We start from the raw sequence: 25,080 nt of genomic DNA on the forward strand, positions 1-25,080 counted from the left end.
TTATTTTGTCTGTTACAAAAATCTGACCTATTTCATCTGCTTCAAGACCTTTACAGTAAATAACATACCAGCTATAATTTTTATTTATGTGTTATTGTATTGCATTTTCTAAATTTTATCACTGCCAGTTCTAGTGTTGTATTGTTTGACTGTATTTTATATATTTTTTAATCTTGTAGGCTTTTAAAATTCATGCTTTTAATGTGTATTGCCCATCTGCATAATTAAGATTTTTTTTTTTTAAAGAGGTTGCATAAAGACAGTTGCCAGCCTCCAGGTGGGGCCTAGAGATCTCCCCAAATTACAACTGATCTCCAGGCGATAGAGATCAAACCTAGATCTGGCAACCCTACATAAATAATGGTGGTCATACTTTCTGAGACTGAACCACAAGTTGCCCTGCTCTGGTTATGTGCTTTCATTATTGGAAGGGGGGATTCTTGGTTTTTGGATTTTTGACTCACCAGATAGGTGATTGAGGAGGTTTCTAGAGATGATACTGGCCTTAAGCTGAGGTCCCTAACGTTTTTGGTTTTTTTCCTTCGGATTTCTTCCCAGAGAACATTCCCCGGGAGACGTTGATGCACTTTGCAGTGAGGCTGGGTCTTCTGCGTTTGACGTGGTTCCTCTTACAGCAGCCTGGGGGGAGAGGAGCCATCAGCGTCCCCAATAGTGAAGGAGCCACGCCGGTCAGCTTGGCCTTGGAGAGGGGCTACCACAAGCTACATCAGCTTCTGACACAGTAAGGAAGAACTTTGGATACGGAGGGGTCTTCTTGTGCCTGAATTCTCTCTGACCTTTAGTTTTAACTGCAGTCGAGGGCTATTCTTCACTGAACCTAACCTGAGCATTTTAAGTGGAGACGCTGGGGACTAAACCTTGGGAGCTGATTGAACTCAGTGCCAAGCCAAGCACTCTACTTGTGAGCAACGGCCTGCCTCTGAAGGAAGCTGCCCTGTGAAACTCCCTGCCCCAGGATGTGGTGATGGCTGCCAACTTGGAAGGCTTTAAGAGGGGAGTGGACATGTTCATGGAGGGAGAGGGCTATCCATGGCTACTAGTCAAAATGGATACTAGTCATGATGCATACCTACTCTCTCCAGTATCATGCCTATTATATAAGGTGCTGTGGAGCACAGGCAGAATAATGCTGCTGCAGTTATTTTGCTTGTGGGCTTCCTAGAGGCACCTGATTGGCTACTGTGTGAACAGACTGCTGGATTTGATGGGCCTTGGTCTGATCCAGCATGGCCTTTCTTATGTTCTTATGGAGGATGGGGCTAACAACGGCTACTAGTCAAAATGGATATTAGACACGATGCATGGATCTAAGTGAAACCCACCTCGCCTGTCTTCCTGGTTCTGCTCCAGCTGTCTTGCTTGTGGGCTTCCTAGAGGCCCCTAGTTGGCCACTGTGTGCACAGACTGCTGGACTGGATGGACCTTGGTCTGATCCAGCAGGGCTTTTCTCATGTTTACGTTCTACTGAGTCACTGTTGCTCATTCAAGGTCAGAACCAGTGTGGTGTTGTGGTTAGAGCAGGATATAGGAGGCCTGGGTTGGAATCCCCACTCTGCCATGGAAGCTTGCTGGGTAACCTTGGGCCAGTCACACACACTCAGCCTAACGTACCTCACAGGGTTGTAGTGATGATAAAGTGGGGGTATAAATGAAGTGAAATAAAAATGAGATCAGAATTGTGTATCCTGACTTGACAGCACCTCTCCAGGCCTCAGGTGGCGGTCACCTCCTACCTGATCCTTTTAACTGCAGATACCAGGGATTGAACCTGGGACTTTCTGCTTGCAAAATGGGTGTTCTACCTGTTGAGCCTCAGCCCCTATTCCTTATGTGAGACTTCATCAGATTAGCGTCCGCCACTCTTAACCACCACACCACACAGATCACACCAGATGCGAAGACATGGTAGAATTGCCTGTCCTCAGCAGGGGCTGACTAGAAGCAGGGAAAGCCAGAACAGTGACTCAAGCAGTGTTCCAGCAGGCAAACTGCTCTGTGTTGCCCATCTGTAAGCAGACGTGTCCATTGGGAACAGCGTTCATCTCCCGGGCGAGGAGTAAGCTTCTTTTTTTCTCTCCTCTGTCTTCCCCTGTCTTCAGCTTGAAAATTGGTCTGCCAAATGCTATCTTCGTAAGCTGCTTAAACCGCTTAATTTAAGTGCCTGTAATCTCTTTGTGTCTCATTGTGACCCTGGCAATTTTAAGGAAATGCGAAAGGATAAAAGGGTCCATAGGGAATACCTTCCCTCCATGTGTCTTTTTTTTTTTTTTTTTTGTACTCTTAAAGAGTTTTTAAGGGTTGCGTTTAAATCCTTGGGGATCTGTGTTCAAGGTTAGGATTGTTCAGTTGGGGAAAGAAACCTGTGAGCTATTAGGTATTTTATCTCTAGTTGCTGCCAGTAAAATAGATTTTTAGACCATAGCTAGGGCCTGGTTTAGTCTCTCTCTTTCTAATGTTCAGAAGCTGTATAACAGCTCACAGCAAGGGAAGTCAAACCAGCGTGTTGTGTCAGAGGCGGAACACAGCATGCCAAGTTCAGTCTGACCCAAATCCAGTAAACAAAAGAGGAAAATTCCAAGTCTAACAGTGGTGGTCTGTGAATGGAATGGATTCTGTGGCTGGGGGGCAAGGCTTGATTTTGCATATTCAGCATGTGGCAAAGGGTTGCCTGGCCTTCAGCCTGTGGGTGTGGCCTTGGCATATTCTTCGGCACATGGTGGGGAGGGAGGTAGAGAGGCCACAAGACTCCCTGCATGCAGAAACCTAGCAGGCCATGATGCCGGGCCAAGCAATTTCCTGGCATGCTGGGTTTTTCTGTATGTGCATGGAGGTTTGTTCATTGATTGATTGATTTGATGTGATTTCTACCCTGCCCTTTCCTGACAAAAACCAGGCTCAGGGCAGCTAACAAGAGTATAAAATGTACAGTTATCAATACAATAAAAACATAAACACACACACACACACACACACACACACACACACACACACATACATGTGTGTGTGTGTTAAGTGCCGTCAAGTCACTTCTGACTCATGGCAACCCTATAAATCAATATCCTCCAAAATGTCCTATCTTTGACAGCCTTGCTCAGATCTTGCAAATTGAAGGCCGTGGCTTCCTTTATAGTCAATCAGTCTCTTGTAGGGTCTTTCTCTTTTCCTGCTGCCTTCAACTACATACTACATACATATATATGTTGATATGAATCATAACGTCTTAAAACCAACCTATTTAAAATGGCACTCAAGTAATAACAACAAGATAATGAAGATTCCCTCCTACATACAGTTTGATTAATCTAAAGGAGGGAATCATCACTAACATGGGTGAAGATTGGTCCCAGGACGTACAAATACGTGGAGACCCCACAACAGAAAACAGGGAATGCGAGCACGATTTAGTATAGTAGGGCCCAGGAAAGAAGGAAAAGGAAACCAGAAAGGAAAGCAGGAATAAGGACGAATTGCTTACAATTTTTCGTGACATTTTGCCCTTTCCCAGTGGCGTCAAGATTTCCCAAAACTGTACCCCCTCCCCCCAGCCTGGTTCCATCAATGCACCCATTTATAACCCAACCTATTTGGGGTTGGACTAGATGACCCTGGTGGTACCTTACGATTCTGTGATTCTATAAAAGTCTTTAGAGAGGGCACCTCTGATAAATGAGCACAGAGGATGTGAGCTTGAAAATGGCTTCGTATGTGTGATTCCCCCCTCTTTCATTTCAGAGAAGGAGCCAGTGAACCGGATTCCTGGAGTATCTTGTCTCACACAGTGCATTCTGGAGAGTACTCCGTGAAGTACCACCGGGGCCTGAACATTTACACCCTGACGGTCGAAGCGAAACGAGGAACTGGCATGGAGAATAACATCAGCTGTCTCCAAACCTATATCCAGAGTGACCAGCGCACGGTGAGGGAAGGGGTTGTTTCTACGCAGTTTCCTTGTGACTGTTTAACAGTTTCTTTCCCCCTGCCTCCTAGGGATGTCAGGTCCCTCTTCGCCACCGGTGGGAGGTTTTTGGGGTGGAGCCTGAGGAGGGCGGGGTTAGGGGAAGGGAGGGACTTCAATGCCATAGAGTCCAATTGCCAAAGCAGCCATTCAGTTGTAATAGCGGGAGATCTCCAGCTGGTACCTGGAGGTTGGAAACCCTACAGCCTCCTTTTGGGAAGAGAGAAATGGGATTTAGTGGGCCCTAGCAAACATCTGGGACGTGGACTCTTAACAGTGGAGCCAGGGTGGGGAATGTTGGTGGGCCAGGACTCAGGGAGACCCAGGTTTCAATCTCCACTCTGTGGTGAAGCTTGCTGGGTTTGTTTGCTTGTTTGTTTAAGGATTTATACATCACTTCGCTCACAAGGGCCAAAGCGGCTTACAATATCTTCCCTCCCTCCTCACCTTGGTCCTCACAATAACAACCCTGTGAGGTCGGTTAGGCCGACAGAGTGACTGGGCCAAATTCCCCCAGTGAGCATCCGTGGCGGGGTGGGTTTTCAAACCTGGCTCTCCTCTGGGCCCAGTTTGTTGGCTTGCCAGAGGAACTGGTTGGCCACTGTGTGAGAGAGGATGCTGGACTAGATGGGCCGCTGGTCTGCTCCAGCGGAGCTCTTCTGATGTTCTTATGAAGGCCTCGGTCTCTACGCCCTGTGGTTGGCCACTGTGTGAGACAGGATGCTGGACTAGATGGACCACTGGTTGGATCCAGCAGGGCTCTTCTGATGTTCTTATGAAGGCCTCGGCCTCTGTGCCCTGTTGTTGGACCTCCAGAGGAACTGGTTGGCCTCTGTGTGAGAGAGGATGCTGGACTAGATGGGCCGCTGGTCTGATTCAGCAGGGGTCTCTTCTGATGTTCTTATGAAGGCCTTGGCCTCTGTGCCCTATGGTTGGCCCTCAAGAGGAACTGGTTGGCCACTGTGTGAGACAGGATGCTGGACTAGATGGACCACTGGTTGGATCCAGCAGGGCTCTTCTGATGTTTTTATGAAGGCCTCGTCCTCTTTGCCCTGTTGCTGGACCTCCAGAGGAGCTGGTTGGCCACTGTGTGAGAGGATGCTGGACTAGATGGACCACTGGTCTGATTCAGCGGGGGTCTCTTCTGATGTTCTTATGAAGGCCTCGATCTCTATGCCCAGTTTGTTGGCCCTCAAGAGGAACTGGTTGGCCACTGTGAGAGACAGGACACTGGAGTAGATGGACCAGGGGTCTGATACAGCAGGGCTCTTCTGCAACTCTTAAGTCCCTGTGTATAGAAAGCTGCCCTTGACATAAGAAGAATTCAAAAACAGACTCTTGAGTTAATCCCTCTGTATCTGTGCAGTCTATCTGAATGGATCCTCAAAGCTTTCGTGTGCCCCTCCCATCCGAGGCCCTGGCCCCTTGCCCTCAAAACAGCATATTTCAGCAGGTGCTCCTGCCTCACATACTAAAGCAGGAGGTATGGATGTGTGTTGTGTGCTTTTTTTAAAAAAAATCCACTTTAAAACATCGCTCGGCACCCTGGCTAGATGTCAGTTGCCGGTAAAATATGGCCAAGTCCCTGTCTCTTACTCCAGCCCTTTTTAGTGATAGCGCAAGCCCTGTGCGGGTACAACGGAAGGGCTATGTTTAGATGGTCCTCATATTCGAGGCCTGCTTTGCTTCCGATCTAATCAGGTTTGAACGTGGACCCTGTCCCTTGCAATTACTTTAATTTCAGTTCATATAGGGTCAGTGGAGAGGCCGCCGGCTTCCTCTGGAAGAGGGTCTGTTCTTTGCAGCCGAGTGGCTTCATTGAAAGGGTGGTCCCATTTCTCTCTCTCTCTCTCTCTCTCTTTCTGCTGTTTCTCTCCCCCTCCCCACTTCTGAAACACTTGCTTGTTCCGGAACAAGTGTCCTTCTGTCTGCGTCTGCTCGCCCCGCTGGCCGGCAGCCAGTCCAAGTGCCTCATTCTCTCTGTCTCTGCTTTTTGCTACGCCCTTATCAGGCAGCTGAGGCTGTGTTGGAACGGGACCACTTGTGCAGATATTTAAGGAAAAGCACTGCTGTCCACATCCTGTTTCACAGCATATTCCAGAGACGAAGCCAGGACAGGTTTGCCAAATCTGTTGGCTCTGTGGGTGCACGCCAAGAACGCCCCAAACACAGAACTGAGTGTTAAATTCAATATCCTGAGAATCTCCAGTGGCACGTTTCTAATCCTCAAAAGGTAAGGAATCAACATGAAATCATGGGCTAATATTGATACAAGTGATTTTGTGAATAATACATAATAAATTTAATACAAACACAGAATTAATATAAATATAAACAACTTGTATGTAGCCCTCTTCTAGCCTCTGTGTATCTGTGCTGAACATGCCAAATAAACATAAAAACACAAAATTACAACAGTGTGACAATATACCCAAACAATATCACAGCCCAGATTTCTTGTTGATTCCTTACCTTTTGGGTACCTTATTCTAGTTTTTTCCCCTTTTTGTTGTTGCTATAAGTTTCTAGTCCTCAACATGTGGCAGAAGTAAGCTTGAGAGGAGGAGTGAGCTGTGCTTGATGAAATCAAAAACTGGTGTGTGTGTGTGTGTCCTTCCTCATAGGGGTTAGCCCTGCTGGGTCAGACCAAAGGACCATCTAGTCCAGTTTGAATGACATAAAATTTAAAAAGCTTCCTGTTTCCACCAGATGCCTCTGAGAAATGCAAGCAGGGCACAAAAGCAATTGCCCTTTTCTGGCAGTATCTGCTGATCATCGAGAGGTGTTCTGCCCCTGGAGATGGAGGTTCTATTTTGCAACCAAGGCTGGTGGTTGTTGGTGGATCTAGACTCCTTTTATTTGTTTGTAGCTTTTTAGGCCACCCTCTCCAACCAGGTCAGGCTCAGACAGGGTTACAGCCATTTTGAAATAATTTTAAGAATCCAGTTGCTGTAGCCTCATCTGGTGGCAAAGCGTTCCTCAATCTCTTCTCCATTTTATCTTCACAATAACCCTATGAGGCAGGTTAGACCGAGTGCGTGTGACTGGCCAAGTCTCCCAGCAAGCTTCCACAGCAGAATGGGGATTTGAATGTGAATGGGGGCAGGGGCTGTGGCTCAGTGGTAGAGCATCTGCTTGGCATGCAGAACGTCCCAGGTTCAATCTCCGGCATCTCTAGTTAAAGGGACTAGGCAAGAAGGTGATGTGAAAGACCTCCTCCTGAGACCCTGGAGAGCCATGGGAAGGGGCCGTGGCTCAGTGGTAGAGCATCTGCTTGGCATGCAGAAGGTCCCAGGTTCAATCCCTGGCATCTCTAGTTAAAGGGACCAGGCGAATAGGTGATGTGAAAGACCTCTGCCTGAGACTCTGGAGAGCCGCTGCTGGTCTGAGTAGACAATACTGACTCTGATGGACCGAGGGTCTGGTTCAGTATAAGGGCAGGTTCATGTGTTGGATCTTGTCAGATCCTAATTCGGCTAACTACACAGCCCTGAACTTGCTCCCATCAAATTTTATTGAGTGACCCTGAATTATAGGAGACGGGACAGCAAAAACGGTGCTTCCTTCGAGCATTCACCTGGCTACCAGCAGGAGCTCTCAAAGGGCTTACAAAACTTGAAAAAGAATATAGAAACTACAATAACAAATGCAGTAAAAGCAAACGACCAAGAAATAAATAAAACAGACAAGAAACTTCATAGTATGGCAAGCCCAAATTGTTAATTTTCTTCTTTGCAGCGCTGCAATGATCGGGGTTTTGAGAGCTGGGGGGAGGGGAGAAAACTACTCATGGAGACAAATTTCCTTTTCCCATACACCATCAATGATTGTATATTTTAGGGGAGGGGCTGTGGCTTAGTGGCAGAGCCTCTGCTTAGCTTGCAGAAGGTCCCAGGTTCAATCCCTGGTATCTCCAGTTAAGGTTGGCAGGCAGGTGATGTGAAAAACCTCTGCCTGAGACCCTGGAGAGCCATGGAGAAGAGCTGTGGCTCAGTGGTAGAGCATCTGCTTGGCATGCAGAAGGTCCCAGGTTCAATCCCTGGCATCTCCAGTTAAAGGGACTAGGCGAGTAGGTGATGTGAAAAGACCCCTGCCTGAGACCCTGGAGAGCCGCTGCCGGTCTGAGTTGACAATACTGACTTTGATGGACCTTGATGGTCTGATTCAGTAGAAGGCCGCTTCACGTGTTCATTGTATAACCTCAAATCCACACTGTGCTCTGGAAGCTCACTGGGAGACCTTGGGCCAGTCATATACTCTCAGCCTAACCTACCTCGCAGGTTTGTTGTGAGGATAAAATGGAGGAGAGAAGAACAATGTGAGCCATTTTGGTCCCTGTTGGGTCGAAAAGCGGTGGGAGGTATAGCTAAAAAGGTAAAGGTCCCTTGCGCAAGCACCGGGTCATTCCTGACCCATGGGGTGACGTCACATCCCGACGTTTACTAGGCATAAACTTTGTTTATGGGGTGGTTTGCCAGTGCCTTCCCCAGTCATCTTCCCTTTACCCCCAGCAAGCTGGGGACTCATTTGACCGACCTTGGAAGGATGGAAGGTGGAGTCGACCTTGTGCTGGCTACCTGAAACCGACTTCCGCCGGGATCGAACTCAGGTCGTGAGCAGAGCTTTTGACTGCAGGGCTGCAGCTTACCACTCTGCGCCACGGGGCTCCTAAATTTGCTGGCCTTTTTGACCCTGCTGGTAACGGCGGTTGGCTTTTGCTTTCTCATGATTGAAGCATTGCAGGATTAAAAAAAAAAAAGTATTATTCGCAAAGTTAAGTGTGTGTCTATCGAGTGTGACGTGTCGCAAAATAAACGTAACCTCTCCTCCCCTCTCTGCTTCTTCCAGAGTGTGACCGAACACCCACATCCTCCGCTGATGAGTGCTTTCGAGGGCTGCTGTTCAAACACAGAGTTAGAAGGCCTTGCAGCCGCTCCAGACTACAATACTGAAGAAGGAAGTGGAGCAGGTCCATCTGCCCCAGCGAATCTAGACGCGATGTCAAACTCGGTCCCCCCCTGCCCCAAAGAGGATGACTGCGGGCAACCCGAGGAGCTCTCGAGCACGCTGCAAAGTTCGGAGAGTCTGCAAGTCGCAGAAGAACCGGAGTCTTTTTCTCACAATCAAAACAAATCCAGCTTGCTTCACAAACAGGAAGAGGAGGAACCACCCTCCGCTGTAAATTCTGGGGTAATACCGGAAATCAGCGACAGCGAGCTGAGCGCAGGGGCCGGACTTGAGGGTGCCGTGGAGCCCCCGTGTTGTGGAGCAGAGCAAAAGGGAACTGGAATGAACTCCCCCGATCAGGGGTTGGAGCCAGGGGACCTGGGCGAACAGAATAATTTCCACCAGGAGGTAGAAACGGTTGAAGAAAGAACTGCTGGCGGTAGCTCTGGGCTGCCCACTTCCTGTAATGCGGGTATGGGGCAAGCAGAATGCAGAAGCTGTACGGGGACTGCGGACGGTCCCGCTGGGGTCCCGCAGGGAGGGGAGAACGGGGAGAGCGACGACAGTCCCTCTGAATCTACAGCTGTGGAAGTATCTGCAGCCCTAATGGTGGATCCTGCCGCGTCCTGTTTGGTAGATGTCGGCGAGGTTGCTGCCTGTAGAGATGGGGAGGATGTACCTGAGCAGCCAGTGGGTCCTCAAAGTAACGGGGACTTAGGCGTTGACACAGACACTGGTCCCGTTGAGTCTGGGGGCTGCAGAACGGAGGGGGCAGACGTTCAGGCTGATAGCGCGAATAACCATTTCACAAAACATTCAGAGGATCCTGAGCTCCCAGCGAAGGAAGTGCAGAGGTCGGAAGCTGCAGTGGTGAACACAGCACCCAAATGCGACCCCCTTTTGGAAGCGAACGATAACAAGCAGCAAGCAGTGATTGTGGATACTGGGACGGCGGTTACGGATTTGAGGGACGGTGGGCAGGATGATAATTCTGGTGCCAAAGTGGAAAATAACGGGCCCGATATGAAGCCTGAGGCTGCTTGTACCAGCGATAGGACAGGACAGCTTGTGGCTGGCGTGGAGGGAGAGCAAAAAAACTTCGAGCGGGCACCACTAGGAACTGAAACTCCAAGCTGTAGCTGTGCAGGAACTGCTGATCCAACCGGCCTCCGTCAGGGGGATGTCGCTGCATGCCACGCTCAAAAAGAAGGGGTTGGGAAAGATGAATCTGGTAGCTCTTCTGAACTGTGCACCAGCCCTGCGCATGCCTGTGAGCTGGTTCCAGACAGCCCTGTGGCGTCGTCCCCTGCCAAAGATAGCGGGCCCCCTGAAAGCCTAGAGGTTGCAGAAAGCAGTTGCAAGGTGGACGGCTTTAGCCAAAGCGCCGAGGACGAAATCCTTGCCGTGGCTGCTGCCTTGCTGGACGAAGTGATCCAACAGGCTCAGCTGATTGTCGCTAAGGATGGCAGCACCGCAGCGGCCCCTGCTGGCCAGGAAGCATCTCTGCACCCGGAGGCCCTTGCCCTACCTTTGTGTGGCGAGGGCACGGAGTGTGTGCAGGGTAATTTAATGGGCACACCCTGTGCTGTTCATCATGAGGGATCTACACAAAGCCAGGAAGTTGCCGCGGAGGCAGCCACCCATCTGACGACACTCGTCCGGCAGGGAAGCCCTCTGCCCGACGAGTTGCCAGCAGGGACGCTCCTGCCTGTGGATAACCCGGAAAAAAACAAAGAGGACGGCTCTTCCTCGCAGCTGTCTGCAAGCAGACCGGGGCAGGAGCCGCCTGGCAAGGCAGAGTGTTTTCCCGAGGCCCCGGCGTCCGAAGCTGTTGCACAATCTCCTCTCTGCAATCGGGGCGAGGAGCTCCGCGAGAGCGATGGTAGCACCGAGCCTGGATTAAAGGTGGAAGCTTTCGGCCTGGGGGCGGAGGAGAATGTGAACGCAGGTGCTGCCGCGGGTGGCTTGCAAGGGCCTGCCTGTGCCGATGGGGCTCCCCGTCCTCCTGAGACTATGCTGAGCCAAGAACCAGAGCCTGGCCCCGATCTAGAGGCCGGCTCTCCACCTAGCGGAAGTTCCTTTCTCGGGGAAGCTCCTCTGGTCAGCAGTGACTCACCTGTGCTGGCCGAGCTGCCTCACGATGGGGAGGAGGTGGGAAATGTGTCTCCCAGGATATTGCTACAGCCAATCGCGGAAGAGCCCCCAGGTGACTGTGACTCTGGCCCCGAAGGGTTCTTTTTGGCCGGCGAAGAAGGGCCGCTTCGGCTAGAGGTCGTGGCTCGACCTAACAAGAGCAAAAGGAAAGCTGAGCCAGAATCCCAGGTTTTGGCACTGTTACCCTGTTCCCTCGTGGAAAAAGCGGGAGCAAAAGATTCAGCTCAAGTTGTGGATGTTACCTTTGTTGATAAGACAGCAGAAAACCTCGATCGAGCGACGTTGCCGCAGGGTTCCTTGGGATCTGTAGCTGGAAACCCCGTGGGAACTCCCCCTCTAGTGAAATTGAGGCCTGATAACCAGCATGTGATGGTTGCTGATGGAGAAACGGAGTTAAATTTGCAGTTTGGTGGATCGATGAAGAGGGCTGCAAACCTGGAGGCGGCGAGATCCTCTCCTGTTACAGGTAAGAAAACAGAGCTCTGTGCTAGAGGGGGGTATCTTTCTGTATTTTACTTTTGTGACCGAGCAAGGGGAAATATGCTTTGCTTCCCCAAGCAAATTCATGTGGGATAAGCCTGCCGAAGGCTCAAAACGAATCCTCTGTGCCCAAGTGCCAATTTGGGGGCATATGGGGTTGGCCGTTGCTGAAAAGAGGGCGTTGAACTAGATGAGTGGTTCCCAAACTTTTCGGGGGCCCGCCCCCTTGGTTCCACAAACTCAACCCCAGTGCCCCCTACCCTATCCAACAACACAGCTGAAGGGGGCCCACCTCTAGCGCCCCCCTGCTGCCCCCTTGCCTCTTAGTACCCTCCTAGGTAATCCCACTGCCCCCCAGGGGGTGGTACTGCCCACTTTGGGAACCACTGTACTAGATGGACTCTTGGTCTGATCCAGCGGGGCTCTTTGCTGTTTTTATGCTGTGCATGTGAGAAATGTCCCTTGGAGTGGTTGATGTCATTTTCATTTAAAGCTGCTCCCCCCCCTTCCCCATTTTGCTTCCCCAAGCGTGCCCATTCATTAACCTGTTTGGAGAAAGCTAATAGCAGGGGCGTTTTTGACTCGGTGCCATGAAAGAGACTATGGTTTAAATGCTAAATTGCCAGGACCTCTGGGTTTCGCCGCTTTTGTCCTGGAACAGGTGCCTAGACAAACTCCTGATTCAGTTGTGCCGCTTTCTCCGCTGCTGACTTGGAACTGGAGAACACAGCCGGTCACGTCAGCTGCCCAAGTTCTAAAAGCGTCCTTCCCCAATGTGCCAGCCGAGTCCCAAACCGGTGCTTTTAGGTCGCTCGAATCGAGAACGAGGGGAGGGAATGCTTTTCCCCTGCCCCCTTGTTTGCATTTCCAAAGTCCGAACGCTGTACAGAGTTACCGTACCTTCCTACTAAAAACTTTTAAAGAGTTTTTTTTGGGGGGGAGGGGATTCAAGCCTTTGTTTCCGACTTGACAAAACCGAAAGGTGGGGAGACGGGATTTTGGCTGCCGAGCCGAGCCGACAGGAGAGAACTTGACTGCATCAGGATAGACCGGTTGGACGCCTTTATTAAACCATTTTTGCACCTACTGCGGCAGGAGCTTGTCGAATGCATTATTATCACTATTTAACGTTATTATTTGAAAGAGGGAGAGAGAGACAGAGAGAGAGAAGGTCTCTTCCCGATCTAGTTGACCCTTAATGATAGCTTGGGGCCGGCTTTGTATGGCCCCACCTGCTCAGGCGGCTGTAAAAAGTAAACAGTGAATCTCTCCCTCTCTCCCTCCCTCTACCTACTGCTGTTACGTCCTTGGCCGCAGGGGAATCGGAGGTGTGGCGGCTTCTCTCCCCCCCCCCCATAACGTCAAAACAAACCCCTCCCTCCACATACACCAAAGCACAGTTTGACCTGCAGCAAAATTGGTCCCCAAGATCTGCAACGGGACCGTCAACACCTGAAAACTTTTTTTTTGGGTGGCGCTTTTGTGCTTGTGCGGAAAATGAGGGTCACTCGCCCGCCCCCCTCTGAACAAAGAGTAAAGGTAAGGGGGCTGAGTTGTCCAAGGAACTGCTTGGGGGTCCGCTGGCCTTGTTTGTGTTTGGTAAAAGAGCACGATGGGAAAGGGCTTGGCTGAGCTTGGAAAGGCTAGCCAGCTGGTGGCGGCCGGACTTGTCTTGAAATGAATCAGCGTTTAACTAACTCCATTTTATTTTTTTTGGGTGCTATATTGTGGTTTGATATTTCAGTAGCATGGGAGTGGCTGTCAGGCCCGCGGGTTCCCTGTTGCTCCTCCTTCGCTGTGCTTTCCTTTAAAGATCAAGGCTTCTACCCGCTCCTTGCGTGTTTTTTTAAGTCAAGACAGTAAAGATGAGAAGGGGTGTGTGCAACAGATGAACAGCTGCTCATGGAAAGAAGTGCAGCTCCGCCGCTTTGAATATAATTAAAAACTGGCTTGCCGGGCAGCGGGCAGCGTTTGACGCGTGGGTCACTGCACCCCGGGCGTCAAGTCTCTTGACCCCTTCGAGGGCCAGGGGATGTGGGGGTTTTACCTACAGGGCAGTGCTGAATTGGAAGCAGAACAGAGAAGAGAGTGCAAAAAAATGTCTTCGTTGTAGAGCTGTTGGTTACAAAGCGCAGGAAGACGTGAGCGAAGAGGCTAGGAGTGGAACCTGTAATTAGATGTACTTCCTGGAGCATACCTGCCGTAAATTTGACACTGGTGCTAAAAACAGGGGAACGTTCTGACTCAGGTCGGGTTTCTTCGAACTGTGGGTCGGAAACCACATCTGGCTTTGGGGCAGCTACGGAGTTGAGTGGCACCCTTTTCTGGGTCTGAACACAGTGGAGGCATGTCCCTCGCCGAAAGGGTCGGGTCTTGAGGGCCTCGAGTGGAGATAGGGTTGCCAGGTCCCTCCTCCTTGGGGAGGGGAGGGACTTCAGTGCAATAGAGTCCAATGGCCAAAGCGGCCATTTTCTCCAGGTGAACTGATCTCTATCGGCTGGAGATCAGTTGTAATAGCAGGAGATCGCCAGCTAGTACATGGAGGGTCTGAGAAAAATATGCACAAGTACTACTGGGATAGTAGTGGAAATATAGTACTAGGCTCAAACCAATTAATTTAAATAATACACAAGCAAACTATGCAAACATATATTGTGAATAATGTGTAGATGTTACACATTGTTCACAATATGTGTTTGCATAGTTTGCTTGTGTATTATTTAAATTAATTGGTTTGAGCCTAGTACTATATTTCCTGGAGGTAGTACCTGGAGGATGGCAACCCTAAGTACCTGGAGTACTAGTACCTGGAGGATGGCAACCCTAAGTGGAGAACATCGTAGGTGGACAGTAGCAGGTGTTCCAAGGGACATGTCTTATGGAGCTTTGCTGGTCTTCTAAGTAGTGCTTTCTCTACTCAAACAAGGCTGCTGTTTTGTATGGCCCCTTACAACTCTACGAATCTGTGATTCTGTGTACCTGTGATGAATCAGTGTGTGCTGCAAAGAACTAGTCTTGGTGACTTTTGTGGACTCCTATGAGGAGCAGTTAAAACACTTAGGGCTGTTTAGCTTGGAAAGAAGGCGGCTAAGGGGAGACATGATAGAGGTCTGTAAAGTTATGCCTGGTTTGGAGAGAGTGGACAGGGAGAAGCTTTTCTCCCTCTCTCATGATATTAGAACACGGGGTCATCTGCTGAAGCTGGAGGGTGAGAGATTCAAAACTGATCAAAGGAAGTATTTCTTCACACAACACATGGTTGAATGGTGGAACTCCCTGCCCCAGGATGTGGTGATGGCTTTCAACTTGGAAGGCTTTAAGAAGGGAGTGGACATGTTCATGGAGGAGAGGGCTATTCATGGCTACTGTTGAAAAAGGATACTAGTCATGGTGCATACCTGTTCTCCCCAGGATCAGAGGAGCATGCCTATTATATGAGGTGCTTTGGAACACAGGCAGGATGCTGCTGCGGTCGTCTTGTTTGGGGGCTTCCTAGAGGCACATGGTTGGCCACTGTGTGAACAGACTGCTGGACTTGATGGACCTCATCTGATCCAGCAGGGCTTTTCTTATGTTCTTATGAGGTTGAGGACTGCCTTGATTTATCTTGGTTTATCTATCAGGTCCTTATGGGTTATGGAACAAGTAGACGGCATTGGATAAGGCACCCCATAATTTGCAGTAGGCAATAATTGCACTTTACCCATTTACCACAGTTTTATCCTAACCTTCCTCCAAGGAGCTTGTAGGGGTGTGTGAGCCCCCCTCCTTTTTCCTTACAACCCTGTGAGGTAGGTTAGGCTGAGAGTTAACTTGCCCTAGGTCACCCAGTGAGTTTCATGGTAGGAATAACTGAATGCGGATTTTCCAGATCCTCTTCCAATGCTCTAACCACCACACCGGCTTCCCCTTAATTCTTACCACTTGCCATCTTTCTGGGACACTAATGAATTATGTGTTTAGTTTAATCGGTTTACTTGTACTAGCTCACTTTCTCCTTAAAGCCTTAGGGAGGGTTACAGATTTATTTATTTATCATTCATAGGCTTCTGGCCTTGCCAATTTAAAAATAACAAGCAAAACCTTTACCTTTCCAGGAATTACCCATGATAAGGGATGAGTTGAGCATGTAAACACAAACCTTTTAACTTGACTGTGTCCCAGAAATGTAGAGAATGTGTGTCTTGGATCAGAAGGGTAGTTAGTGAACAGTTCCCAGGGTTAGCTCATCTGAAGACATGCGGCTGCCGTATCTCGAGTCCAACCAGGGGTCTGTCAAGGTCAATGTGGTGTAGTTGTTAAGTGTGTTGGATAAGGGTATGAAAACACACTGCCATGAATCTCTTTGGGTGACCTTAGCCCAATTGCACCCTCTCTACCTCACCGACTTCACAGGGTTGTCAGGGCATAATACGAGAGAAGGGAAAGCAAAATCTAATGTGAACTCCTTGGGGAACTGTGGATGTAATATGTAGTGGATTCTTGAAACTTAATTTTAAATGCGTATCCTGTTTTTCTTGCAAAATGTAGTTTCAGGTTGCCAGGTCCCCCCAGCCACCAGTGGGAGATGGGGGTTAGGGTTGCCAGATCCAGGTTGGGAAACTCCTGGAGATTTGGGGGTGGAGCCCGGGGAGGGCAGGGACCTCAGTGGGGTACAATGGCACAGAGTTAGGGTTGCCAGGTCACACATACACATGAACACATGAAGCTGCCTTATACTGAATCAGACCCTTGGTCCATCAAAATCACTATTGTCTACTCAGACCGGTAGCGGCTCTCCACGGTCTCAGGCAGAGGTCTTTCACATCACCTCCTTGCCTAGTCCCTTCAACTGGAGATGCCGGGGACTGAACCTGGGACCTTCACTGGCAGTGAAGGGGGGGTAGGGTTGCCAGATCCAGGCTGGGAAACTCCTGGAGATCTGGGTGGGCATGGATCCTGGGGAGGACAGGGGACTCAGTGGGGTACAATGCCATAGAGTCCACCCTCCAAAGCATCCATTTTCTCCAGGGGAACTGATCTCTGTAGTCTTCAGATGAGCTGTAATCCCAGGGGATCCCCAGGTCCCACCTGGAGGCTGGCATCCCTACTGTGTTCGTCCGCAGTAGAAGATTCGAGTCCAGTAACACTTTAAAAGGGACGTGGAATGGTATAATAAGCCCGATCTCATCAGATCTTGGAAGCTAAGTAGTCTCACTTACCTCACAGGGTGTCTGTTGTGGGGAGGGGAAGGGGATTGTAAACCGGTTTGGTTCTTCTTTAAGTGGTAGAGAAAGCTGGCATATAAAAACCAACCCTTCGTCTTCTTTGTCTTCTTCTTTGCCTTCCTCTAGGAGCTGGTAAGTCTTGGATACAGTGCTTCTAAACCTGGAGGTTCCACTCAGGCGTCATGGCTAGAAAGGCCACTGGCGCAACTAACCGTCCTGCACATCTCCCCAACCATGAGAGCAGAGGAAATTTCTCTGTCCCCAGGCCATACATAATTTTAAGCCCTGCACTCACTTCTTAGTTTCCTCTTGGTTGTTGTTGGTTTTCTAAAGTTGAAAGACACAAACGTTGGTGGCATTTTTTTAACCTAGGGAAGATGCTCCGTCCTCCTGATCATACCTGTTTCTATACAAACAGCAGGACTTTCTCCCCTGAGGCAAGGGCATCCTGAGAATTGGGTTGTTTTCCCTCTCCATCCGGGTAGGCAGGACCAAAGACCTTGACTTCCTGTCTCTATTGGCGGGAAAACAGCCTGCAGGAAGCCAGTCTTTGTCCTGCCTCCACGGGTAGAGCAGCAGCATCCGCACAGCTCTGTGCTTTTCTCAGAGTTAGGAGTAATTAGGAGAGTTTGTGTCGTCTTTCTTACCTTGTTTAACTGTAAGTTGTCTTCTTTGTTCCCTTCGTTATTGCTCCCATTGTTTCCCTCCCTCCCTTCCCAGTGTGTGAGTTTTCCTTCGGCTTAGAGCCGACAGGAATTCAAAATGGCCGACGCCATTGTGCTTAGGGAGGACGACCTCCTTTCTGAAAAGGACTTCCACAGTGGGCTAGTTCAAACTTCCCACAAGCCTACCGGCTCTCCCAACGGCCGCGATTGCGGACCATTAGGGATCATGCCGCAGCATTCGGAGCCGCCTCTCCAGGAGCCGTCCCCAACGCAGCCGAAAGTAAAAAAGGCGCGAAAAGCCGCGCCGCTGCAGCAGGGCGGCAAAAAGAAGAAGCGCGGCTCCAAACTTAATGCTGGGCAGAAAGCCGGGCGGATCTCGCCCGCCTCTTCTAACAGACGCCTGAATCGGGTCTCCAGTGTGCAGGCGTCCTCGGAATCGGCAGCGGAGGCTTCCCCACACTTAATGGCTGGTAACTCTGCGGCATCCGGGCTTCTTCCTCCGGGCTCTGGCACCCCCCCCCTCAATCGGTGGCGGGCGGCCATTTTTTATCTTGGGAGAATGCCGATGATCTCATTAACTGTGCCCTCCAGCGCCAATGGTTAGCATTTCAAGCTTACCAAGCGCGTTTACCCCCTAACCCCTGGTGGACTTCAGGACCTCCCCCCCCCTCCCCACTAGTTAGATCTAATGTGGAGGAAACTGGTAATGCAGGTGCTTCATCAAAACCTAGTACATCTGCATGGCCCACCAAGGCAGCTATGAAGGCTCCTATAGTTAACACTGAGGAGACCATAGCAAATACTTCCAAATCTTCTTCTTCTCTTGAGGAGGAGGAAGTGGAGACAGGGGAGGGAGAGGACAAAGAAGATGGCGAATTTGACTCGGACGAAGAATCTCTCCAACCCACAGATCAGCATAACAGGCTGTTCTCTGGAGAAGATTACCAGGGATTATTGGCTAAAGCCATACTGGCCCTGGATTTGAACGAGGAGGTAGACTCCACAGATGAGACTAGATCTAAATGGAAACAGGGCGTTAGGGAATGTTTCCCCAGACAGCAACCTCGCTCTAATTCAGTCCCCTTTCCTGAATTCTTTCAGAGGGCAGTCAGAGAGGAATGGGAAAAACCTTCAGCTAATAGGCAGGTCCCTCCTAATATTAAAAAACTATACACACTGGCGCCTCATGCCATGGATATGTTAAAGGTGCCACTAGTGGATGCACCAGTACTGGATCTCCAGTCACCAGGTTTAGTACCAGAGGATGGCGTGGGATCCCTAAGGGATCAATTGGATAGAAAGTCAGATTTTTTAGCCAGGAAAGCACATGAGGCTTCGGCATTAGCTATTCAGGCTAGTGCCACCACATCCATTTTTGCCAGAGCATCGTATTTGTGGATTAAAAAGATCCTACAGCTGGTCCCTGAAGATAACCCTAGGGTAATCGGAGGGTTGGAAAGAGTACTAAGTGCTACCACGCTCATGGCTGACGCTTCACTAGACACTATGTCTTTTGTGGCTCGGTCAATGTCCTCAGTCACTTCCCTGAGACGGGCTCTATGGCTGAGGGTTTGGCCGGCTGACTTCAAGGCCAAGACCACATTAATGTCATACCCAATGAAAGAGGGTCGCCTGTTTGGCGAAAAACTGGATAGCATCCTCGTAGAATCTAAGGATAAAAAACTGGTTTTACCTACACAACTAAAAAAGGATCATAGATCTCCATACCAGTCCTTTCGTCCATACAGGTCTTCACCCAGATTTCGATCTGACTTTAGGAGAGGATCCTGGGGACAATCTAGAGGTTCCTGGGGCACTCGACCATTCAGGAGAGGAGGTAGATTCCAGAGATCACAAGGTCCCCTGCCCAGACTGGACAGAGGGGACAAGTTTACCAAAACTAATCAACAGTGACGCCAATCATCCCCAGGTAGGGGGGAGACTCCAGCAGTTCGCTGCGAGGTGGACTCTGTCCAATCCGGACAAGTGGGTCTCCAAAATCATAACTCAGGGCTACTTCCTGGAGTTTTCATCCCATCCCACAGATCGTTTCCTCAGATCCCCAATCCCAACCAAGAAAGGAAAACACTGCATTACTCAGAAAGCAATTCAGCATCTCCTCCAGATCAAGGCCATAGAACCGGTCCCGGTCACCCAGAGGGGCCAGGGAGTATACTCAATATTTTTTACAGTCCCCAAGAAAAATGGGGACTGGCGGGCCATCCTCAACCTAAAATACATCAACAAGAGGATGGCCCACAAACATTTCCGCATGGAGACAGTCAAGTCTACCGTGGAGTCCCTTCTCCCTGGCACCTTCTTGACGGCCGTGGATCTCACGGAGGCCTACCTCCACATACCGGTCCACCCTTCCCACAGACGCTTCCTCCGTTTTGCATATGGAAGCAATCACTTTCAATTCAGGGCCCTCCCCTTTGGGCTTACCTCCGCCCCCAGGGTATTTACCAAGACCCTAATAACCGTCATCGCAGTACTCAGACAGGAAGGAATCCAGGTACATCCGTACCTGGACGATATCCTGATCTGCGCCCCGACTCTGGATCTTTCCAAAATTCACACGGCCAGAGTTATTCAGATTCTCCAAGAGCATGGCTACTTGATAAATTTCCACAAAAGTTCCCTGACTCCATCACAATCCACAATCCACTTAGGGGTTCAGATCAACTCAGACACCAACTCTATGTCGTTAACCAAAGAAAGGGTGGACAAGATAATTGCTCTCTCTCGATCCACAGCAAGACAGAGAACAACCAGACTAATGACCCTAGCAAAACTCATGGGACTGATGGTATCATGCATCGCAGTAGTACCATGGGCCAGATTCCATTCGCGGCCTTTACAATGGCTGCTGAGCCCACATCAGTTAGACATTGCCAGAAAAAGGATCAAAACGATCCTCATTCCTTCACAGGTCAAACAGAGTCTTCGCTGGTGGTCCTCCCCATCGAACCTATACAAACCGACTCATTACATACACGAGGAGCCTCTGCAGATATTTACAGATGCCAGTCTAACGGGCTGGGGAGCCACCCTCGGAGGGCATCTAGCCCAAGGGCGATGGTCTCCACTAGAATCAACTCTACACATCAATCTTTTGGAGCTCAGAGCGGTAAAGCTCGCCCTGCTGGAATTTGCTCCAAAAATCAGAAATCATCACATACTCATAAGAACAGACAACATTTCCACGAAAGCTCACGTGAACAAGCAGGGCGGCTCCAGGTCCTCCTCCCTTCATATGGAGGCAGCCAAAATCTTCTCATGGGCCCAGATAAACATCTCTTCGATTCGAGCAGAACATGTCAAGGGGACCCTCAATGTACAGGCCGATTGGCTAAGCCGCCAAACGGTCGACGAAGGAGAGTGGGAATTAGACCAAGACACCTTTCACCTAGTCTCAGAAAAATTTGGCACCCCTTCTGTCGACTTATTCGCTTCAGAACAAAATCACAAACTACCAAGGTATTTCTCCAGATTCTTTCACCCAAAGGCGGAAGGAACAGACGCTCTCCTGAGCCCTTGGCCAAAAGGTCTCCTGTACGCCTTCCCCCCCATTCCCATCCTTCCCAAGGTACTACGCAAAACTCAGCAGCAACAAGCCAACATAATCCTCATAGCTCCATATTGGCCACGACGACCATGGTTCGCGAACCTCAAAAGAATGTCTTGTCAGGAACCTTGGCGAATACCTCCGGAGAGAGCCATACTACATCAGGGTCCACTGAACCACCCAGACCCTCAATGGTTCTGTTTGACCGCCTGGCACTTGAAAGGCGGTCACTGTTAAATCAGGGCTATTCCATCGATGTGGTCAATACTATTTTAGAAGCGCGTAGACCCTCCACTAGACGCATGTACAATTCGTCATGGAAGGCATTTGTTAGGTGGGCTAGACGAAAGAAGGTCAATCCACTTTCTCCGTCAATACCTGAGATTTTGGACTTTTTACAAGAGGGAGTACGCCTTAAGCTGTCGGCCTCAACCCTAAGGAGACAGATAACTGCACTATCTACGGTGTTACCCCTTTTAGAGGGATTACCTATAACAAAACATAGACACATCACTGCATTTTTAAAGGGAGTTTCGCAAACTCATCCACCAGTTGTTCATAGATTCCCATCATGGAATCTTAATCTTGTCTTGAAAGCTCTCACGGGTTCCCCCTTCGAACCACTTAGGACAGTTCCTATGAAATTTCTCCGCATGAAAGTATTATTCCTAACCGCCATCACGTCAGCTAGACGGGTTTCGGAACTTAGAGCTCTCTCTATCAGGAAGGGCCTCTGCGTGTTTCATAAGGATAGGGTGGTCTTAACACCAGACCCAACCTTCCAGCCTAAGATTAATTCCCGTTTCCATAGGACGCAGGAAATCAATCTTCCCTCTTTCTGTCCCAATCCATCAGGTTCCAGGGAAAAATCGTGGCATTCTCTGGACCTGAGGAGAGCTATCCGTATATTCATCGACCGTACAAAAGAATTTAGACAAACAGACTTTATGTTTATAGGAATATCAAACCCTTCCAAAGGTAAAAGGATGTCAGCAGCGGTCATTAGTTATACCATCAGACTGTGCATTTCGGAGGCATACAAGTCAACTGGTACCCCAGTGCCAGGGGGAATCACAGCACATTCACTACGTAGCATGGCAACAACAGCAGCCTTTGATAAACAGGCCCCTGTAGAAGAGATATGTCGGGCTGCCACATGGTCATCGGTGTCAACCTTTGTAAAACACTATAAAATTAATGTATGGTCCTCAGCTCAAGCGGCTTTTGGCCGTAGGGTATTACAAAATGTGGTAGAATAATAAGTTACCCACCCACAGGGGAGCTCTGTAAAGTCCCAATTCTCAGGATGCCCTTGCCTCAGGGGAGAATGGAGCCTTGGACACTTACCGTAGAGGCTCATTCTCTTCTGAGGCGAAGGGCATCCTGCCCACCCTAATCTGAATTTGACGTTTAATTACAGTTGCCATTTGAATAGTTTGCGTTATCAGAATGTCTAAGTTTATGTTAACAGAAAGTCTAAATTGTATGTTCAAGGGACTTCCATGTTATTTCATCAGTATATCAGTTTATACATTGTTCTCGTAAGTCTGTCTCTAGTGCCTTTTATGTAGCTAGGCTAGACGGTAACTGGCTTCCTGCAGGCTGTTTTCCCGCCAATAGAGACAGGAAGTCAAGGTCTTTGGTCCTGCCTACCCGGATGGAGAGGGAAAACAACCCAATTCTCAGGATGCCCTTCGCCTCAGAAGAGAATGAGCCTCTACGGTAAGTGTCCAAGGCTCCATTTTGTACAGGTGGAATACAGGGGTTTTTCTTCTGTCCTCCTACCACCGAAGGTTTTGCGCTCCCCCCCCCCCCAAAAAAAACCTGGTATGAGATCTGTGTGGCTTGCACGTGTGTGTCTTTGTGGTCCGCACATCTTGCCAAGCACGCTTGCGTTGTTTGTTCTGAGCTAGAGCCGAGCTTGTTCTTGCTTGCCAAGACATGCTCTGTGCCCCCCCCTGCCCCCAGTTTTGTCTCTGCAGAGGAGTAACCACTGCTCTGCAAAAGCAAACAGAATCCTCTTCTGGCAGAGGATTTGTGGCCACCTCTACCCCCTCCTCCAGCCCTTCTCGGGAGCTTTTACAACTGTTGCTTTTGCCGTCAAAAATTTTGTGCGGTGTAAATAAAAGCGCTCGTGCTCCCTTCCCTGGGTTGCCAATCTCCAGGCGAGGTAGAAGAAAACAACAAACCTATGCTGATCTCGTTAGACCACTGGTTCCCAACCGGGGGTCCGCGAGAACTAAATTAAGGTCCGCGAAACAAAGTTATAAACCCATAATAAATTAATATTTTCAATCTCGATTATAAAATATATATTCAAATATTATTCTAAGTTTAATGTTTAACTAACAGTTACGATTAAAGTTTATTTTCAAATTCTCGGCATTTTTATTTTGATCCTTGGGTCCCTGCACCGAACAAAAAAGTCCTAGTGGTCCCTGGTCAAAAAAAGGTTGGGAACCACTGCGTTAGACCAAAGGGAACAACAGCACGCTGGCTCTATGTTAAAAAACTTCCCACTGAAGTATAAACCAACTAACACCAGTCTTAAATGATATACAAATAGCTATAAACAACAGGTATTAAAAATCATACCCCAACATTAATGAAATGAAATTCTTATTAATGGTATTAAGGTCTTACCACTATTTTTGTGGATATTCACACTTTGTATATGAGCCACACAGGGCTTAAAACTTTTGCAAAAATTGTTGCCCGAGAGGGCTACGTAAACTTTAATGTACAAGGAGGCAAAACCACACTCCTCTCGGGCAACAATTTTTGTAAAAGTTTTAAGCCCTGTGTGGCTCATATACAAAGTGTGAATATCCACAAAAATTGTGTGTGTGTGTGTGTGTAAAGTGCCATCAAGTCGCAGCCAACTTATGGCGACCCCTTTTGGGGTTTTCATGGCAAGAGACTAACAGAGGTGGTTTGCCAGTGCCTTCCTCTGCATAGCAACCCTGCTGTTCTCTGGTGGTCACCCATCCAAATACTAACCAGGGCTGACCCTGCTTAGCTTCTGAGATCTGACGAGATCAGATGATCCTGGGCAATCCAGGTCAGGGTGCAAAAATAGTGGCATGACCTTAATACCATTAATAAGAATTTCATTAAATAAGAATCTCATTTCTTCAACGTTGGGGTATGATTTTTAATACCTGTTGTTTATAGCTATTTGTATATTATTTAAGACTGGTGTTAGTGGGTTTATACTTCAGTGGGATGTTTTTTTTTTTTAACATAAAACCTCCAAGTGGGGCCTGGAGATCTCATGGGATTATAACTGATCTCCAGACTATATCAGTTCCCCTGTAGACAACAGCGGAGGTCCCTTCCCTCCCCAAAACCTGCCTTCACCAGGCTCCAGTCCCCAAATCTCCAGGACTTTCCCAAACCAAATTTGGCAGCCCAAAGGGGAGGTGGCAGGAGAAGGAAGAATGGTATCAAAAGCTGCAGTTCTGATTAGAAATACTGACCTATTGAATGGTACCATGTTGCCTCTGTATTGGGTACTGATTTATATATGTGTTTATGTTATTTAATCCAGTTACGTATCAGTGTTAGAGTGTCGGACTAGGATCAGGGAAGGCCCAGGTTCAAATCCCCTCTCTGTCATGGGTGATCTTGGGCCAGCCAGTGTGGTGTAGTGGTTGAGAGGGGGTGTTTCTAGTCTGGAGAACCGGGTTCGACTCCCCACTCCTCCACATGAAGCCTGCTTGGTGATCTTGGGCTAGTCGCAGCTCTCTCCGAACTGTCTCAGCCCCAGCTGCCTCACAAGGTGCCTGTTGTGGGGAGGAAAAGGGAAGGTGATTGCAAGCCGGTTTGAGTCTTTCTTAAGTGGTAGAGAAAATCAGGGTAAAAAAACCCAACTCTCAGAATAATAGAGTTGGAAGGGACCACCAGGGTCATCTAGTCCAACCCCCTGCACAATGCAGGAAATTCTGAACTACGTCCTCCCCACATCCCCAATGACCCCTACTCCTTGCCCAGAAGATGGCCAAGATGCCCTCCTTCTCATGATCTGCCTAAGGTCATATAATCAGCTTTGCTGACAGATGGCCATCTAGGTAAAGGTCCCCT

The 25,080-nt window shown here is 49.1% G+C and overlaps 2 protein-coding genes across 2 annotated transcripts in view; both read left to right on the top strand.

Annotated features, from left to right (window-relative positions):
• LOC130492297 (A-kinase anchor protein 13-like) overlaps window positions 1-8,831 on the top strand; it is a 38,292-nt gene extending 29,461 nt beyond the window's left edge. The window contains exons 4-7 of the mRNA XM_056866095.1: window positions 559-742; window positions 3,754-3,937; window positions 5,988-6,094; window positions 8,825-8,831. Coding sequence (XP_056722073.1) covers window positions 559-742; window positions 3,754-3,937; window positions 5,988-6,094; window positions 8,825-8,831 — 482 coding nt within the window. The remainder of the gene's footprint in view (window positions 1-558; window positions 743-3,753; window positions 3,938-5,987; window positions 6,095-8,824) is intronic.
• Window positions 8,832-8,974: 143 nt separating this feature from the next.
• AKAP13 (A-kinase anchoring protein 13) overlaps window positions 8,975-25,080 on the top strand; it is a 117,564-nt gene continuing 101,458 nt past the window's right edge. The window contains exon 1 of the mRNA XM_056866096.1: window positions 8,975-11,543. Within this exon, the coding sequence (XP_056722074.1) occupies window positions 8,975-11,543 (2,569 nt within the window). The remainder of the gene's footprint in view (window positions 11,544-25,080) is intronic.

The sequence above is a fragment of the Euleptes europaea genome, chromosome 20, assembly GCF_029931775.1.
Source record: "Euleptes europaea isolate rEulEur1 chromosome 20, rEulEur1.hap1, whole genome shotgun sequence".
NCBI lineage: Eukaryota > Metazoa > Chordata > Lepidosauria > Squamata > Sphaerodactylidae > Euleptes > Euleptes europaea.